This window comes from Nicotiana attenuata, unplaced genomic scaffold (assembly GCF_001879085.1).
Source record: "Nicotiana attenuata strain UT unplaced genomic scaffold, NIATTr2, whole genome shotgun sequence".
Taxonomy (NCBI): Eukaryota; Viridiplantae; Streptophyta; class Magnoliopsida; order Solanales; family Solanaceae; genus Nicotiana; species Nicotiana attenuata.
The window spans coordinates 112,500-131,384 of NW_017672150.1; the positions used below are offsets into that span (position 1 = coordinate 112,500).

The following is an 18,885-nucleotide window of genomic DNA, read 5'->3' on the forward strand; positions in this document are numbered from 1 at the left end:
TATACTGTTGCAGTATAGCTATATACTCCTACAGCATATTGTATACCGTAGCAGTATACTATTGGGTAGTTGTGTTCTTTTTCGATTTTCAGCTGAAAATTTCAATATCAATCACCTCAAATCAGCTCCAAATGCTACCAAATTCCAATATGAACTTCCAGAAGGTATTATAAGCAATATTTAACAGCACCCACTTTAAATCAAATAAGAAATCTTCAAAATAAAAATTTTAAATTCAAGAACTTCAAAACAAATCTCAATACATGTTCTCCTTCTATTTATTATAAGAATTTTTTTGAAATTAAACTGATTTTGCATTAGCAGACATGTAGGTCATTGAGGAGAAGAGGTGGTCTGGAGGTTGTGTTTGCCTCTGCTGTACTTGTAGAAGATTTCAACATACAAGGAAAGACAATTTTGACATAATTAAGCAGTTGAAAATTGTTGGACATAGGCAATGTAATGGGAACAAATGTTGGATGATTACATAGTTTTCCATATTAGTAGGGATCCTCTTTCACTATAGGAAGCTACTGGATTTATACCCTTTCTTGACGAGAAATCCAGTAGTTAATATGTAGTTAACCAAATATACCGTTTCCAAAAAAGAATTCCCGCGATCTTTACTAGTATTCATCCGGATCTGACAAATATGGTCCAATTCACTCATTTGCAACAGTTTTCCTTCAAAAGATTTTTTTCTCTTCAACACACAGACAAAACCTACAGATCACTACCATGGCTTCCGCGAAAGAAATCCTAGAAGAGAAGAAACAAGAAAAAGAAACAAACGAGCAAGAAGAAAAGGTTAAACAGAACAGTGAAGAAATAAAACTGATGATGATAAGGATGAAATAGGAGAAGACAGAGAGAGTGCAGGGGAAATGGAAGTAGACAAACAAGAGGAAGAGGAAGAATCTGGGGAGGAAGAGGAAAAGGAAAAGGTCGTGAAGAAGGGAAAAGATAGAGGTGCAGTGAAAGAGGAGGAAGGGAAAAGGGATAATATGGATTTGCCCACAACACCAGGTTCAAGGCATACACAAAATAGTTAGTGAAAATAACCGGGTAAATAGTTTGGGCCTCATGGGTAGGAGTAGTAAATAGTTTGGGCATAGGCATTAAAGGGTAAATAATTTAGAGTTAATGGGTATAAAGTGAGATTTTCTCTTATTTAAATATTTAAGTTAATCAAAAGTATTTGGTTAAAGTATTGCCTTGTTGCATATAAAGTTTGAAGTTATAATAGATTTGATAAGCAGAGATGATTCGCTCAGTCATGTTTAGTGATTGGGTTCCGGTCACGGCTTGTTCAGAAAATGGGTCGTGATAGAGTACCTTCCATCAGCACAAGTACCGATAACTCTATGTCCACCACGATTTAGATATTAAAAAAAGGAAATTATTTTTTTTTGTCTTGCTGAAATTTGAACCCGAGTATGTAACATTTGCATTGAATAGATAGGTGAAAACCATTCATGATGCAAAATTTGTTTAGCTTAATTTGTCATATTGGTTTCTTGTTATTATGCTATGTGATGAAGATATATGGAGCTCCATTAGGTCCACGTTGTATGAATATGACATTCAATTGTCTTGTTATTGGTGTTACTACTCCATTAGTCGCCTTGAACAAAATCAAAGAGATAATGTCAAAATAAAATTCTATATCTTGTAGCAACACATTTTGTGTTCCATTGATAAATCATGTAGCAAATGGTTGGCCAATATTTGTTCAAATCTTCAAAACCATTGCTTATAAAATGATCCTTTTTGTTCCTCAATAACACACTTCATTAGATTACTTCTAAAATTGTATCACTAGAGAACTAATAGCTTACCTTGGTGAAGGGAATCTATGAGAGAAGGTTCTCGAACCGGGTTACGACCGAATAGAGCGCGGAACCAACGAGTTCAGTCGAACAAGGTAACGAGTTCTGAAAAGCTTACCTCAAAAACCCGTGGCCAAAATGGTGCACAAGACGCCAAGGTGAGTCTACAGCAGGTGAAAGGTCGTCAGTTGAACACCCTTTGTCAACAACTAACACTGAATTAAAATTCCTGGCTTCGTCACTGTAAGACGCGGCCAAAGTGGCACTGGTCTAGTACCACTTCCGGCACAAGGCCATCTAAATCAACTCCTCCATCTCTTTCGACTCGTCTCCTAGTACAATATCCTGTCCATTATGTTGGAACCATTGCTCATATTCAACAGGCAAAAATTCGGGCTCATGGTTTTGATCCTCTCACCACAACAAAAATTCATTTCCATGAATTTCTTACACCTTCTTTTGAAACTCCCCTTCCAAATCCTAATGCTTCTAACAAATTCCCGAACCAGCTAATGCCTTCTTTCTACGCCACGTTCCATCTCCGCGAGCCAGTTTGCTCTCTAGTACGCGAACTTCTAAGCGCAAATACTAAAAAAGTGGTTGTTGTTTATGATAATTTGATGAATTGGGTAGTTCAAGATTTGCCTGAGATGCCAAATACAGAGTGTTATTCTTTCAATAGTACTTCAGCTTTCATAACATATTCATTTTTGTGGTAACTCAAAGGAAAACCTATCCTACCTGGAACCGAACATTATGAGGATATTCCATCAATTTTAGACTGTTTTCCTATAGAGTTTTGGGAATATTTGAAGATACTAGAACAGTTTGATGGGAAGATTCATTGTGGTGAACTTTACAATTCGTCGCGAGTAATAGAAAGTTTGTACCTTGATTTAATGGCCAAAGAGTATGATGGATTGAAGCAATGGGCTATAGGTCCATTCAATCCTTTAGAGCCAAAAGAGAAGAGCAAAGACTCAAACAAACATCACGAATCCCTCGATTGGCTTGACAAACAAGAACCAAACTCAGTTATTTTTGTGTCATTTGGTACGACTACTTCGTTGTCTGATGAAGAAGTCAAAGAACTCGCGATTGGTCTAGAGAAAAGCAAGCAAAAGTTCATTTGGGTACTTAAAGATGCCGACAAAAGAACATGTTTTTACAAGTGAAGTTAGAAAAGTACAATTGCCTGAAGGATATGAAGAGAAACTAAAAGGAAGAGGTATTTTAGTAAGAGATTGGGCACCTCAATTGGAAATATTAGCACATAATTCAACAGGCGGTTTTATGAGTCATTGTGGATGGAATTCGTGTATAGAAAGTATTTCCTTTGGAGTTCCTATAGCAGCCTGGCCAATGCATTCAGATCAGCCAAGGAATTCTCAACTTGTAACAAAGTATTTGAAAATTGGACTAACTGTTAAGCCATGGACACGTTGAGATGAATTTGTTACATCAGAAATGGTTGAAAATGCTGTGAAAACTTTGATGGCTTCACCACAGGGAAATGAGATGAGGAAAAGAGCAGCTGATTTGAGTAATGCTATCAAGAAATCAGTAACAGATGGGGACATAAACCGCGCTGAGATGGATTCTTTCATTGCCCACATTACTCGTTGAGTGTTTCTTAGTTAGCACAAGAGGTATGATGTAAGAAAACATATCAATACACTATATATAGGGAATGCCATGACAATGAAAACATATTCTCCTTTGCTCAGACCATCTAAGACTCCGAGCATATGTCTTAGAATATTATACCGCGACTTTTTAAGTACACTTATCAACCACTGGAAAGTTTTGGGAGGTGATAACAGAGTTAAAAGGAATAGAAAAATATTTAGAGAAGAGAAATCTTAGAATTTCAGCTTGCAGATAACACATACAAGTGTATATATAGGTAGAAAGCATGACTGCTTTTAAACTCTTAGTTACATGTGCCATATTAATGACTTACATACAATGAATTTTAGTCACATATATAATCTAAAAGTTATATGCAGCTATCAGAATTAATTAACTTTAGCAATATCAGAAGTTCAAAGCATATAGGACAAGTATCAAAATGTTTTATATTAAACCATACAGCATTGATTATGAAGAAAACACCAATACAGCACATAGGAATGTCATTTTGTCATAGCATTTATGTGCAAACAACTGAGAAATGTATTCTGCATAGAGCTAGACCCCTTGGCCTTGAGAATTAGTGAAAAACAAATCTATCTTGTGATATGAGCGATGAAAGAATCCAACTCCATTCGAGAAGCACCACCTTTCTCTGTGGACAGCCTTACGGCTTCTCCCAATTCTTCTGCTCTTTTTCTAATTTTGGCGCCTTCTTCTGATGCCATTAACTTCCTCACGGCATTCTCAATGGTGAATGCACTCACTAGCTCCTCGCGTTTCTCCCACTCCCTCGCAGTCAGGCCTACTTTCAGTATATCCGTCACCAAGAAACCATTTTTCGGTTGGTCAGAGTGCATAGGCCAAGCAGCTATAGGAACTCCCATAGTAATACCCTCTATACAAGAATTCCAACCACAATGACTCATGAATCCACCTGTCGACGAATGAGCCAAGATTTCTGGTTGTGGTGCCCATTCTCTGACCACTAATCCAACTTCTTTTACTCTTTCCTCGAACCCGTCTGGCAACTCAACTCGTCTAGCTTCCCCAGTAAAGATATCTCCTCTATCGGCATCTCTCAACACCCATATAAACCTCTGTTTGCTCTGCTCTAATCCCATCGCGAGCTCCTTGATTTCCCTATCAGAAAATGAAGTTGTTGTTCCAAATGATATATAAAGAACTGATCTTGGAGGTTGTTTGTTAAGCCACTCCAAACATATATTGTTCGTATTCGAGACATGATCAAGTTTAGTAGGCAGAACCGGTCCAATTGCCCATTGTTTCTTGTTCTGTGTACTTGTTACTTCTACCATCAAATCAAGAAACTTGCCTTCGATTACTCTGCTCGTATTATGAATATCACCTGACCTAATATCCATATACGGACTCTGAGAAGCTCCGCGTTCCCTGATTTCATCTGTCATAATTCCTTCAAGGGAAGGTAACTTTTTAAGCAATTCTTCTTCAAGTTGTATAGACATACCACTAGATAAGCATATGAAACAGTACAAAGTGAAAACTGAAATGCAATTAAATATATAGGATTCTGCATTAGGCAAGGAAGAAACGTCCTGAACATTATAAGACATTAAAGAATCATGTACAACAACAATTCGTCTTGCCTTAGATGAAATATCGTGAAAGAATGAAGCAATAGGCTCGCGCATAAGCATACAAGCAGCCCACGATGGCTCAAGATGCGCGGGGAATTTGTTTAAGGAGTTAAAGTCAGGTGGAGGTGAGGCAAATTCAGGAGTTGGGAGATCGTAGAATCGGACTTTGGCTATGTCGGAAGGATTTAAGGCGTTGGCGCGAACCCTGGCTTGACGATTATGTGTCGCTGAGCCAACATAGTATACTGGAAGATTATGTGATGAGGAGATTAAACAAGCAAGTTGGAGAAGTTGATTGAGATGTCCTTGACCTGGAAAAGGAACCATAACTATAGCTACTTCATCTTGTTTCAACTTGCTGCTATCCATGAAAGAAATTAGAAGGTTTTTAGTATTCAAACTTTTTTGTGTTTTTTCAAGGTATTGACTTTGAAATATATGAGAATTGAACAAAGGTAAACAGAACTAAGACTTGGAAACTTTGATGATTTTACCATAAAAGTTGTTGTCAAAAGTGTTTATAAAAATAAAGTTCCTTTTCATTTCAACCGGCCATGATTAATATATATGTACAAATAAAATGTGAGTAACCATCAAAGGTTGTGCTGGAGTGATAAGTACTCATTCATCATCAACCAGATGTCTTGGGTTCGAGCCCTGGATATGAAGTCGTCTTTTATAGGGAGCGCTTTATCACCTCAAAGTGGGACTATCTGGCGTAATTCTTGATTAATCGGGGCCCCCCAAAAAGTGGGACTTTCTGGCGCAAATCTGGATTAATCAAGTCCCAAAGCGAGTACCTAACACTGGGTTGGGAAATCAAAGAAAATAGAAAATTCAAACCTTTGAAAATTTGTGCTTTATACCATTAAACAAAACACAGTGGGAGAAGTTAACAAATATATGTCTTAATCCATCTCTTTCACCTGTATATTTTTCCCCACCCCATTCCCTCCTAGTGACGGACTAATTACTCATTTATAGTGAATTCAACCGTTAAGCTATTCAATTATTATCTAATTGATTAATTTAAGATTTATTATTTGTCCAGGTTGCTTCAGATTATTGCTTTTGACTTGAATCAACCAAATAAAATGGAGTTGATTTTAATTTTTATTTCAGGTTTTGTTAGTTTTTTGGCTTTTCTCACATGAAATACATATTCTATTCATTCAATGTACTAGAGTTAAAGATAAAATACAAATTTTAAAACCACCCTTTAGCTATGCTAATTAATCTAATTAAACAAGGATTAGGATTTAAGATTCAGCCATTAAAGGATAAGTGTAGAAGTAGTCCAAAATTTAGACGGCGGAGACTTAATAGGTACCAAAATTTAACGAATGGTAAAAGTGGTCCTTTTCGAATAGTTGAAAGGGTAACTTTTGGCCCTTTTCTTTATTTGTATTATCACGTGAGAAACAAATACATCCAACCAAGTCCAGCTGAAATAAAAAAGAAGTTGTTCCAGTGAAACTTCTCCTTTCATTCCAGTAGTGGTAATGTTATTCTCGCATTTCCTTATTATTAGATTTCTATTATTATCTGACGATGTTGTGTTTCAGATTTACCATGATATTGTTGTTGTTATTGCTTCTTTGACTTTTTTACTATTGCGTATTTTTTCTCTATACTGTTGTGATTATGTATGTTTGTTTTGAGCCAAGGGTCTATCGGATACAGCTTCTCTACCGGCACAAGGTAGGGGTAAGGCTGCATACTCTCTACCCTCCCCAAACCCCACTTGTGGGATTACATCGGATATGTTGTTGTTGTCGGTGAAACCTCTCTGTAGACATTTTAATAGAATTCTTTTGTTGGTTGAAAGTGTTTCATAAATTCATATACCTTAATCTTATACTCTGATTCAAGAACTCAAGATAAGTAGAACATATACTTCAGTTAAAGAGGCTAAAAACAGATAGAAAGGGAGCAGTTCCCTCAGCTTGGAACTCGAAAATAGCCATGATATTGCATACTTAATGGACTAGGGCAGCCCGGTGCACTAAGCTGTCGCTATGTGCGGGGTCCAGGAAGGACCGGACCATAAGGGACTATTGTATGCAGCCTTATTATGCATTTCTGCAAAAGGCTGTTTTCGGACCTCCTGGTCATATGACAGACACTTAATAGACTATTGATATAAATTCATATATTATACCATTCTTAATAAAGTAGTAATTCTTATAATTTCATATAGATATTGTACTGATAAATCTGTTTTCAATGACTAATATGAGCGATGAATGAATCCATCTCAGCGCGGTTTATGCCATCATTCTTAACTGATTTTTTGATAGCATTACTCAAATCTGCTGCTCTTTTCCTCATCTCATCTCCGTCTGTTGAATCCATCAAAGTTTTTACAGCATTTTCAATCATTTCTGATGTTACAAGTTCATCTTGACGCGTCCATGGCCTAACAATTAGTCCAATTTTCAGATAATTTGTTACAAGTTGAGAATTCCTTGGCTGATCTGAATGCATTGGCCAGGCTGCTATAGGAACTCCCATTGACATATTTTCCATACACGATTTCCATCCGCAATGACTCATAAAACCGACTGTTGAACTATGTGCTAAAATTTCCAATTGGGGTGCCCAATCTCTTACTATAATCCCTCTTTCTTTTATTCTTTCTTCATATCCTTTAGGCAATTGGACTTTTCTAACTTCACTTGTAAAAACATCTCCTTTGTCGGCATCCCTGAGTACCCAAATGAACTTTTGCTCGCTTTTCTCTAGACCAATCGCGACTTCTTTGACTTCTTCATTAGACAACGAAGTAGTCGTACCAAATGACACGAAAATAACTGAGTTTTGTTCTTGTTTGTCAAGCCAATGGAGGGAGTCGTGGCGTTTGTTGGAATCTTTGCTTGTCGCATTTGGCTCCAACGGATTGAATGGACCTATAGCCCATTGATTCAAGCCATCATATTCTTTAGCCATTAAATCAAGGTACAAACTTTCTATTACTCTCGACGAATTGTAAAGTTCACCACAACTGATCTTCCCATCAAATTGTTCTTGTATCGTCAAAAATTCCCAAAACTCTGTTGGAAAACAGTCTAAAATTGATGGGATATCCTCATAAAGTTCAGTTCCAGGTAGAAGAGGTTTTCCTTTGAATTCCCACAAAAATGAATTTGTCATGAAAGTTGAAGTACTATTGAAAGAATAGCACTCTGTATTTGACATTTTAGGCAAATCTTGAACCACTCAATTCATTAAATTATCATAAATAACAACCACTTTCTTATGATTTTTGCTCAAAAGTTCGCGTACTAGAGCGCAAACTGGCTCGTGGAGATGGAACGTGGCGTAGAAAGAAGGCATTAGGTGGTTTGGGAATTTGTTAGAAGCATTAGGATTTGGAAGGGCAGTTTCAAAAGGAGGAGTTTGAAATTCATGGAAATGAATGTTTGTTATGGTCAGAGGATCAAAGCCATGAGCCCGGATTTTCGCCTGTTGAATATGAGCAGTGGTTCCAACATAATGGACAGGGATATTGTACGAGGAAACGAGTCGAGAGAGATGGAGGAGTTGATTGAGATGTCCTTGTGCTGGAAGTGGTACCATGACTACATATATTGAGCTGTTTGAGGTGCATTTTTCAGCCATTGGGAAAAATTTGTCTGATTTAAGAGAGTATGAGAAAGTTTAGAAATGAGAAATCTTTGAACTCTGCTTGCAAATATAAGCAACGCACCCTATATTTATCTTAAGAAATCTATTGAATATGTACAAATTATTAATCTAGAATCCAGTAACTTAAAAGCATTAAAATTTCAAATCTATAAACTTCAATATATTCATCCAATATTAAAATGAAGGCAATTAGAATAATTAATGTTAATGATTTTATATAGACTATGATTAGTCTAACTCTAATTAATAGCAATGCTGTCATACAGAAGGCAACACTACAACATAGTACTACTAATTAATATTTGTCATTGTAATAAATTATTTATTTTTTGAAACTCGAAGTTGGCTCACATCCAACAGATTCATTTGACAATCTTTTTGATAATATATACGAATAAATAATAGATATCGTCAACGCACATGATGATTACTCTCAAATTGAGAGTGTTTGGTTGTCACGCCTATACTTATGTGAGAGATGGTAAACTTGAACCGAGAGCAAAAAAAAAATACATTTTCAAGATATACATCTCGAGCGAAAGGATGAGACTCTGTTGAAGATTAATTTTCAATATTCTAGAAGTACTTCCATCAGGTGCATTATGTGACTAATTTTAGATTCGCATCGAATAGTCAGACATTAGAAGTAAAGCTTTCATGAAATTTCACATCAAAAAAACTTGAATTCAGCCAAAATAAAGGAGACATGCACAAAAGCTAATAAGAAAAAACAAATATAAATGGATACAAATGAAAGAATAGTTAATTTTATCACGTACCTACTAGAAAAACTATACACTCAACCTAAAATTCTAGTAATTGCCGTTGAAACTTCTCTTCTTATATATTTAAAGAAAGAGAGGCTCAAGTGAAAAAACTTTTAGAAATAACATAAAAGTAAAAGTATAACTAACCCAGTACTTTAATTGGATAATGTATTTTGTGCAAGAACATAACCTTTGTAACTCAGCTTAAATAAGTATATGTCAAAGGCGGATCCAAGATTTGAAGTATATGAGCTCCCACAACGATCTCAAGTTTATGTACAATAAGAATTTTGATCGCAGTCAAATATTTATAGATGTTTTTTATTCCCTTCGTCCCAATTTACGTGGTGTCATTCGGATTTCGAGAGTCAAACTTATTAATTTTGATAGCGAATTTGAATATAGAATTCTTTAAGTTTTTTGAAATAAATTTTACATATTGAAGAAATTGCATAAAAGTACTATAAATCACAATAATTAATAATAGAAATTATTGAAAAGGCATATGAGAAAATCACAGTCAAAGAAAAACTCGTTTGATTCTCGAATTCAAAATGAATCACACAGAGCACGAGTAGATTTTTTAATACATACAGAGAGTCTGGACAAAAGCTATTTGGTTCACGTGAATCCATAGACGACACTCTAGATCCGCCCCTGGATGAGTTGCATGAAGTAAGGACATACTGCTAAGGTGAGAGACTAGCTATATATAAAGCTTTCTATGTCTTTAAATCCCAATCAAAACAATCTCACAAACTTCACTTCATTACTTTAAAGAAAAACAGAATCCTCTGACTCCTTTTTGGTCCCATGGATATTAAAAGTGAAAATCTTGCAAACCATGAACTCAACTGCAGCTTAAAACAAGATGAAGTAGTTGTAGTCATGATCCCAGTTCCAGCTCAAGGCCATCTCAACCAACTTCTCCAATTTGCCTGTCTAATCTCCTCTTATGGTCTCCGCGTTTACTATGTTGGCTTAGCCGACTATAACCATAAGGCCAGGGTCCGAGCCAACGCCTTAAATCCTTCAGACATTGCCAAGATCCACTTCCATGACCTCCCAAGCACTCCTGATTTTGCATCTAATGAAATCCCAACACTCTTTAACGCGTGCATGCTTTTACGCAAGCCTATTGCTTCCTTCTTAAGAGATATTTCATCTAAAGCAAGACGAGTTGTCATTGTTCATGATGCTTTAATGTCCTATAATGTTCAAGATGTTGCTTCCTTTAACAATGTCGAGTCCTATATCTTTCATTGCATTTCTAGTTTCGATATGTACTGTAGTTACACATGCGAAATAGCAGGGTTGCCCATTCCACTTGAAGCAGAACAGCTAAAAAGACTGCCCTCCCTTGAAGGATGTTACTCTGATGAAATCATGCATCTAGGACGACGTTTTTATGCACCGTATATGGGCATTAGGTCTGGTGATATCTATAACACAAGCTATGTAATTGAAGGTACAACTTTTCTTGAGTTGATAGCACAACTAGCAAGCACACGAAACAAGAAGCAATGGGCGATTGGACCAATTCTCCCGACTAAACGTCTAGATCATCTCTCAAATAGGGACAACATATGTTTGGTTTGGCTGAATAAACAACATCCAAAATCAGTTCTTTATATATCCTTTGGAACATCAACTTCATTTTCTGATGAACAAATTAGGGAGCTCGCGATGGGATTAGAGCAAAGCAAACAAAAGTTCATATGGGTGTTGAGGGATGCCGATAAAGGAGATATCTTTCCTGGGAAAGCTAGAAGACTTGAATTGCCAGAAGGGTTTGAGGAAAGAGTGAAAGGGGTGGGCTTAGTAGTGAGAGAATGGGCACCACAACCAGAAATCCTGGCTCATTCGTCGACAGGTGGATTCATGAGTCATTGTGGTTGGAATTCTTGCATAGAGAGTATTACTATGGGGGTGCCAATAGTAGCATGGCCTATGCACTTTGATCAACCAAAAAATGGTTTCTTGGTGACCGATATACTTAAAATAGGCGTGCTCGTTAGGGAGTGGGAGAAACGCGAGGAGCTGGTGAGTGCATCCACCATTGAGAATGTTGTGACGAAATTAATGGCATCAGAAGAAGGTGATGCGATTAGAAAAAGAGCAGAAGAGCTGGGAGAAGCCGTAAGGCGGTCCACAGAGAAAGGGGGATCTTCTCAAATGGAGTTGGATTCTTTCATTGCGCATATCACAAGATAGACTTATTGCTTTGTATTTCTCTCAGTGAAGAGAGAGTAGCTTAACTAATAGTAATAAATATGGTTCTAACTATGCAGACTACACAGGGTTGATGTGGAGAGTGATCTTGTATACATTTCTCAGTTTTTTGCCTATGATAAATTGGTTGTATCCATGTATCCTATATTGCACTGTTTTATGACAAAAGACTTTAGTTATTAGAGTCTTGTTTACTGCATGTTTTTTTTCTTGCTCTTCAATGATGTTTGATTCATAATATTGGGTGTGCGAACAAAGTCTCACATTGGTTGCTGAAAATATTGGGAGTCTACATATAAGGTGTAGGGATCTCTTAATGGCGTGAGGCCTTTTGGGAAAAACCGTGCGGGCTTGGCCCAAAGCGGACAATATTACACCATGTTAAGAGTATCATTGGGCTGTTTTAGACCAACAACTAATATTAGAACCGAGGTTCCGCGTGACGAATATGGCGAGGGCAAAATAACAGCGTGGGGCTCGGTTTACTTTCTCTTACAAGCTTAGAGACGCACATAGACAAAAAAAAGCTAGTTGCGGAGTATCTTTCGGTTGTTTTAGCCCAACACACAGGTAGTCTGTACTTAATTAGACAGGTTTAATACCAAACAGTTTTGATAATTGTCCTCTAGAACAGAAAATGAACATGATTAAATTGTTGACCTATAAGCTTTGAACTACAGATATTACCAAAATCTCTTTATAAATTTGCTGCATTTAATGTAAATACTTTTCTTGAAATGAAATCTTCAGCTATATTACTTCATTACCAATTATCTCCTGTTCATCAAGTTGTGCCAAAACTCTTCTTCACTTTAACTTATGTAGTTGTAGAGAACAATAGAACTGTTATATAACCTTTCCATGTAGAGGGCTGCCCAGTGCACTAAGCTCCCGTTATGCGCGGAGTCCGGCAGTCCGGGGAAGGGACGGACCACAAGGGTCTATCCTGCGCAGTCTTACCCTGCATTTCTGCAAGAGCCTGTTTCCACGGCACGAACCCCTGACCTCCTGGTACGTCAAAATCATATAGTCATATAACCAATATGGATGAAGAGTTTCAGATAGTACTGAAGCATTCCGAGATCATTTAAGAAATTATAGATATGATATAGTCTGAGCTACAAACAGAGAAATCAAACAGGATCAACAAAAATGGAAAAAGTAAAATGAGAAATTGAATAGAGAAAACAGACTGAATAAGGAAAATTAAGAACCATAGCAAGATTCTTGTAAGAAACAAATCTATCTAGTGATATGAGCAATGAAAGAATCTAACTCCATTCGAGAAGCGCCCCCTTTCTCTGTCGACTACCTTACTGCTGCTCCTAATTCCTCTGCTCTTTTCCTAATCATATCACCTTCTTCTGATGCCATTAACTTCCTCACAACCTTCTCAATGGTGGATGCACTCACCAGCTCCTCGCGTTTCTCCACTCCCTCACAATCAGGCCTATTTCCAATATTTCCGTCACCAGAAAACCATTTTTTGGTTGATCACAATCCATTGGCCAAGCAGCTATTGGCACTCCCATAGTAATGCTCTCGATGCATGAATTCCAACCACAATGACTTATGAATCCACCTGTCGACGAATGAGCCGAGATTTCTGGTTGTGGTGCCCAATCTCTTACAACTAAACCTACCCCTTTTAGTCTTCTGGCAACTCAAATCTTCTAATTTCCCCCGTAAAGATATCTCCTTTATCGGCATCTCTCAACACCCATATGAACTTTTGTTTGCTTCGTTCTAGTCCCATCGCGAGCTCCTTGATTTGTTCATCAGAAAATGAAGTTGACGTTCCAAAAGATACATAAAGAACTGATTTTGAAGGTTTCTTGTTCAGCCAATCCAAACAGTTGTTTTTCTTAGTATATGAAATATGATTAGCTAGTTTAGTAGGGAGAATAGGTCCAATTTCCCATTGCTTCTTATTTTGTGCGCTAGCGAGTTGTGCCATCAAATCAATAAAAGTATTACCTTCAATTACTCCGCTTGTGTTATAGATATCATCGGCGCTAATACCTATATACTACAACAACAACAACCCAGTAAAATCACACAAATGAGATGTGGGGAGGGTAGAATGTGCGCATACCTTACCCCTTCCCCGGAGGGATACAGGTATTTTGCTCAAGACATTGGGATCGAGCGGAGGGGTAGTGGAAAGGTCGGGAGTTATTGGAAGGTCAAGGAAGTGAATCTTGGCTATGTCGGATGGATTTAAGGCATTGGCTCGGACCCTGGCCTGACGATTGTAAGCGGCTAAACCAACATAGTAGACGCGGAGACCATAGGAGGAGATCAAACAAGTTGGAGAAGTTGGTTAAGATGGCCTTGAGCTTGAAATGGAACTATGATTACAACTACTTCATCTTGTTTCAAGTTTGTAAGTTCTTGATTTACAAGATTTTCAATGTTATCCATTGATTAAACTAAATGGTATTTCAGGATGTAATGTTTAACTATTATTTTTCTTCAAGTTAATATAAAGTGAAGTAAAAAAGGGTGGCCCGGTGCACTAAGCTCCCACTATGCACGGGTCCGGGGAAGGGCCAGACCACAAGGGTCTATTGTACGCAGCCTTACTCTGTATTTTTGCAAGAGGCTATTTCCACCGTTCGAACCCGTGACCCTCTGATCACTTGACAACAACTTATCAATTACAAGCTTACATAACTAACCGCATAAATAACATCACAACATTTTGTACAATTCCCTCAATTCTAAGGCCATGACAATTTTCAGTAGGGTCTCTCCATTATTTGATTGTTGGGTACAATTTTTGGCATGTGTTTCTCGAGTCGTAGAAACTGATCAATCATGAACAGGGGCGGAGCTAGAGTATAACTTCTGGATATTATCACTTTTAGCGTGCATCAGAAACTATTTACATTCGATAGCTGAAAAAGTGTATAATTTTTGTATAACATACAAAGTGTGTGTGTGTATAACTTCGGCCATGTGGTTCTCGAATCCTGGAAACTGATCAATCATGAATAAGGGCAGAGCTAGAGAATAGCTTCCGTGCTTGGCCAAACTCAGTAGCTTTGGTTCAAATTTTATTTTTAAAAAATCTATATGTATAAATTATTAGGTTAGAATCTAGTAACTTAATAGGATTATTCCTAACCTAAATTAACAGAATTAAAATTCAAACTCTAAAGCTCAAGTAATTAATATTCTTCTAGAATTAAATCAACAACAACAACACCCAGTAATATCCCACACTGTGGGGTCTGGAGAGAGTAGTGTGTATGTAGACCTTACCCCTACCTTGTGAGGATAGAGAGCATATAATAAGGAGATATAAATCAGCTAGCTCAAATAATAGATGTGCATTGCTCCAATAATGGAGGGCGGATGCGGCTTTATGGCACGAGAATTATCTGAACCTAGTATTTTCGGCCTGAAATATAAGTTTATGTGTAAAAATTCACTAACTTTGCAACAAAGAATAGATCTGAACTTATAATTTTAAAAAATAAAAATAAGAACCTTAAAGATTGAACCAATAAAACAAAAGATATTGTACGTTAGATACTATTAATAAAAGTCCATAGATCTTATAGTAAATGTCTTTTGTTGTACCCATGCACTTGTTTATTCTTCTTCCTAGCTTTTGAGTATTACTTGCTTCTCTTGGGGCCAAATATGACATGATTTACTGGTATAAACTTCTATGAATGATTAGGAACACTTCTTATTAAATTTATTCCTTTCAAGTATTTACACCAAATTATATAAATTTACCATGGTTAAATGTTAATTAGGGTGAGAAAGCGTATCAAGTAATTATCGTATATCAGTACAAGGATAACCATGTTTGTAAGACGTATATTATATATTTATTGGAATAGTGTAAACGCCTTATGTAAGTAACTTTTTACCATAGCACCACAAATTTTTTCAACTTCTTATTAGCTTTTGGGATGAAGCCAAGTCTTTTGATGTGAACTTTCATGCAAGACGCCAAAACTCTGGTCACAATACTTTTGCACCACATACTTTTCTTCCCATACCTCCAAATTTTTATCATATACAGACCTCTCTATAACAGCATCACTATATAACAACACTTCACTATAAAAGTCAAGTTGTTCCGGAACCAATTTTCATGTTATATTATAATATAATGTTCTATATAACAACATTTCGCTATAGCATCCAAAAATATTCGGAACAAACGAGGTTGTTATAGAGAGGTTTGACTGTAATTGGTCATTTCTTATTGTGACAAGGTGAAAGGTACAATAACACCGTGTCACAATAATTTAGCATGCTTTATTTTGCATACAACCTTTACATGTAGGAGGTCTGCCAAATTATAAATGTTAGATAGTGAATGTAGACATAATCTTATGTAATATACATAGCCAGCATAATTATAGGGATTCACAACAGATTTATAGGATTTTCTTTTTGATTCTTTTCATATTTAAGGCTCTATGTACTTGTATATACACGTGTTACTTCTTGAATACAATACAATAGAGATTTCTCTATTGTCTCTGTACTTTACATGGTATTAGAGCAGGTCTACTGCTCGCCGGAGTTGAGTCAAATCCGCTGCCGAAAATTCCTTGGCCGGAAGCTAATCTGAGGTCTTTTTGACATTTCCAGTTGACTTGTGGTGGTTCTCTGATCATAGAACCACATTTTGGCAAAGAACAACCTCAGGGCTCAGACCAGATCTTATTCTCACTTTGTTTGGTCAGGTTTGAGTTTGGTTTATTGGTTATTCGATTTCTTTAATTCTGTGGTACTTTTCTTAGAGGTTGCCTGTGTGAGAAGCTTGCATCTTTATTTTTGACTCATTGTGGTGATTGATTAGTGACTTGATATTGTCTGTTGGGTCTTTCCTTATCAGAAACTTTGTTGGTCTCTGATTTTGTTTGAGTTGGGGACAAATTCGTTTGGTTCTCTGATTTGGTTGAGTGGATTATTAAAGTTGAATCTTGTTCAATAGATTGTTGATTTCGTATCTACCAGGATATGCTTGGGTATCTTTTAGCTTCGGGGACCTCTATTAGTTTAATCAGTTTGTTATTGAAAGGAAAAAAAAGATGGTAAAGAATAATAATGAAATTCCTAGTCCAACAATCTTGGTTTCGGATGAGTTTCTAAAATTCCTTCAATATCATGAATCAGTTAAGGAATCTTCTTCAGTTACTGCCTTTGCTGGGTCAGATAAAACATGTCTCATCACCTCTTCCAATAAATGGGTGATCGATTCAGGTGCTACAAATCATGTGACATGTAATCCAAATATTTTTTCTAGCTTTCGCTCACATAAAGCACCATCTCCGGTTACTGTAGTTGATGGATCAACTTGTAGCAGTGTTGGATCTGGGACTGTTAAACCAACTTCCTCTATTACCCTATCATCTGTATTAAGTCTACCCAACTTGGCCTTTAACTTGATTTCTGTTAGTAAAATTACCAAAGACCTTAATTGTTGTGTTGCATTCTTTCCCGATCATTGTTTTTCTAGATCTTAAGACGATGCAGGTTATTGGTAAAGGATATATATCTGGTGATCTCTACATCCTTGATTAATGGGAGCCAGTTCGGTTGCATGCTCTAGTATCGTGTCTCCTTTTGAAGCACATTGTCGACTTGGACATCCCTCTTTGCCTTTGTTAAAGAAGCTCTGTCCTCAGTAAAATATTTCATCATTGGATTGTGAGTCATGTCGATTTGCAAAACACCATCGCATCTCGTTAAGTCCAAGGGTTAATAAGCAAGCTGAGTCAGCTTTTGAGTTAGTCCATTTTGATGTTTGGGGACCATGTCCGGTTGTTTCTAAAACTGGGCATAAGTATTTTATCACTTTTATAGATGATTTTTCTCGAATGACTTGGATTTACTTTATGAAGAGCCGCTCTGAAGTGTGTACTCATTTTTCTGCCTTTTGTGCTGAATTCAAAACTCAATTCAATGCTTCAATACGTACTCTAAGGGGTGATAGCGCTAAAGAATACATGTCAGAGTTATTTCAGTCCTACATGAGACAACATGGCATATTACATCAGTCTTCATATGTTGATACACCCTCTCAAATGGAGTTGCTGAGAGGAAGAATAGGCATCTACTTGAGACAGCTCGAGCACTTTTGTTCCAAATGAAGGTTCCTAAACAGTCTGGGCTGATGCAGTTTCTACGGCTTGTTTTCTGATTAATCGCATGCCATCTAGTGTACTCGATGGTAATGTGCCTTATAGTGTTCTTCTTCCGAATAAGTCATTATTTCCGGTGGAACCTAAGGTGTTTGGAAGCACATGTTATGTTCGATATGTTCGACCATCTCTTACCAAGTTGGATCCACGGGATGTGAAGTGCGTTTTCCTGGGCTATTCTCGCCTTTAGAAGGGGTATCGATGTTATTCCACTGAGCTTGGAAAATATTTAGTGTCAACTGATGTGGTATTTTCAGAGACTACACCATTCTTCTATGCACCTCCCATTTCTACAAGCCAGGGGGAGGAAGATGAGTGGCTAGTATATCAGGTTACCCGTACTTTGACAGAACAATCAGATGATACTCTTCGATCTCGCAGTTCTTCTATTGAGCACCAATCAACTATCATGCCTTCAGTACCTGCTCCAGCAAGACCTCCAGTTGTTGAAGTTTATTCGCGGAGGTGAGAGACAAATGATACATGTCCCGCACCAGTTCCTGCATCATCTGATCCTCCTTTGCCTGATCCTCCAGATAACCTTGACCTTCCATTGCTCTTCACAAAGGTACACGTACTTGCAAATCGACATATTCTATTGCTAACTTTGTTTCCTATGACCACTTATCCTCTACGTCTAGATCTATGATTGTTTCTCTAGACTCCATCTCCGTACCCAAAACAGTGAAGGAGGCTTTGAATCATCCCGGATGGTCTGATGCAATGCTTGAGTAAATACATGCTTTAGAGGACAACCGCACATGGGATTTGGTAGATTTACCAAAGGGAAAGAAAGCAGTGGGATGCAAGTGGGTCTTTACAGTTAAAGTTAATCCAGATGGTTCTGTGGCAAGACTTAAGGCCAGACTTGTGGCGAAAGGCTATGCTCAGACTTATGGGGTGGATTATTCTGACACCTTCTCCCCGGTTGCCAAACTCAGTTCTGTCTGCTTATTTATTTCTCTAGCTGCGTCCGAGAATT

General features: G+C 37.3%; 2 protein-coding genes and 3 pseudogenes across 2 annotated transcripts; 2 read left to right on the forward strand and 3 right to left on the reverse strand.

The window, feature by feature from the left end:
• The first annotated feature begins 884 nt into the window (after positions 1-884).
• Positions 885-3,736, forward strand: LOC109212072 (annotated as a pseudogene).
• A 321-nt stretch (positions 3,737-4,057) lies between these two features.
• Positions 4,058-5,449, reverse strand: LOC109212073 (zeatin O-glucosyltransferase-like). The gene has a single exon (XM_019375689.1). It carries the CDS (start codon positions 5,447-5,449, stop codon positions 4,058-4,060), a length of 1,392 nt encoding a protein of 463 aa, XP_019231234.1.
• LOC109212080 lies at positions 4,511-8,710 on the reverse strand (annotated as a pseudogene).
• A 1,501-nt stretch (positions 8,711-10,211) lies between these two features.
• On the forward strand, positions 10,212-11,909 carry LOC109212079 (zeatin O-xylosyltransferase-like). Its single transcript, XM_019375692.1, has one exon. The coding sequence runs from the start codon at positions 10,309-10,311 to the stop codon at positions 11,707-11,709; it is 1,401 nt and encodes a 466-aa protein (XP_019231237.1). The 5' UTR covers positions 10,212-10,308; the 3' UTR covers positions 11,710-11,909.
• A 455-nt stretch (positions 11,910-12,364) lies between these two features.
• LOC109212075 lies at positions 12,365-14,167 on the reverse strand (annotated as a pseudogene).
• Positions 14,168-18,885: the final 4,718 nt, after the last annotated feature.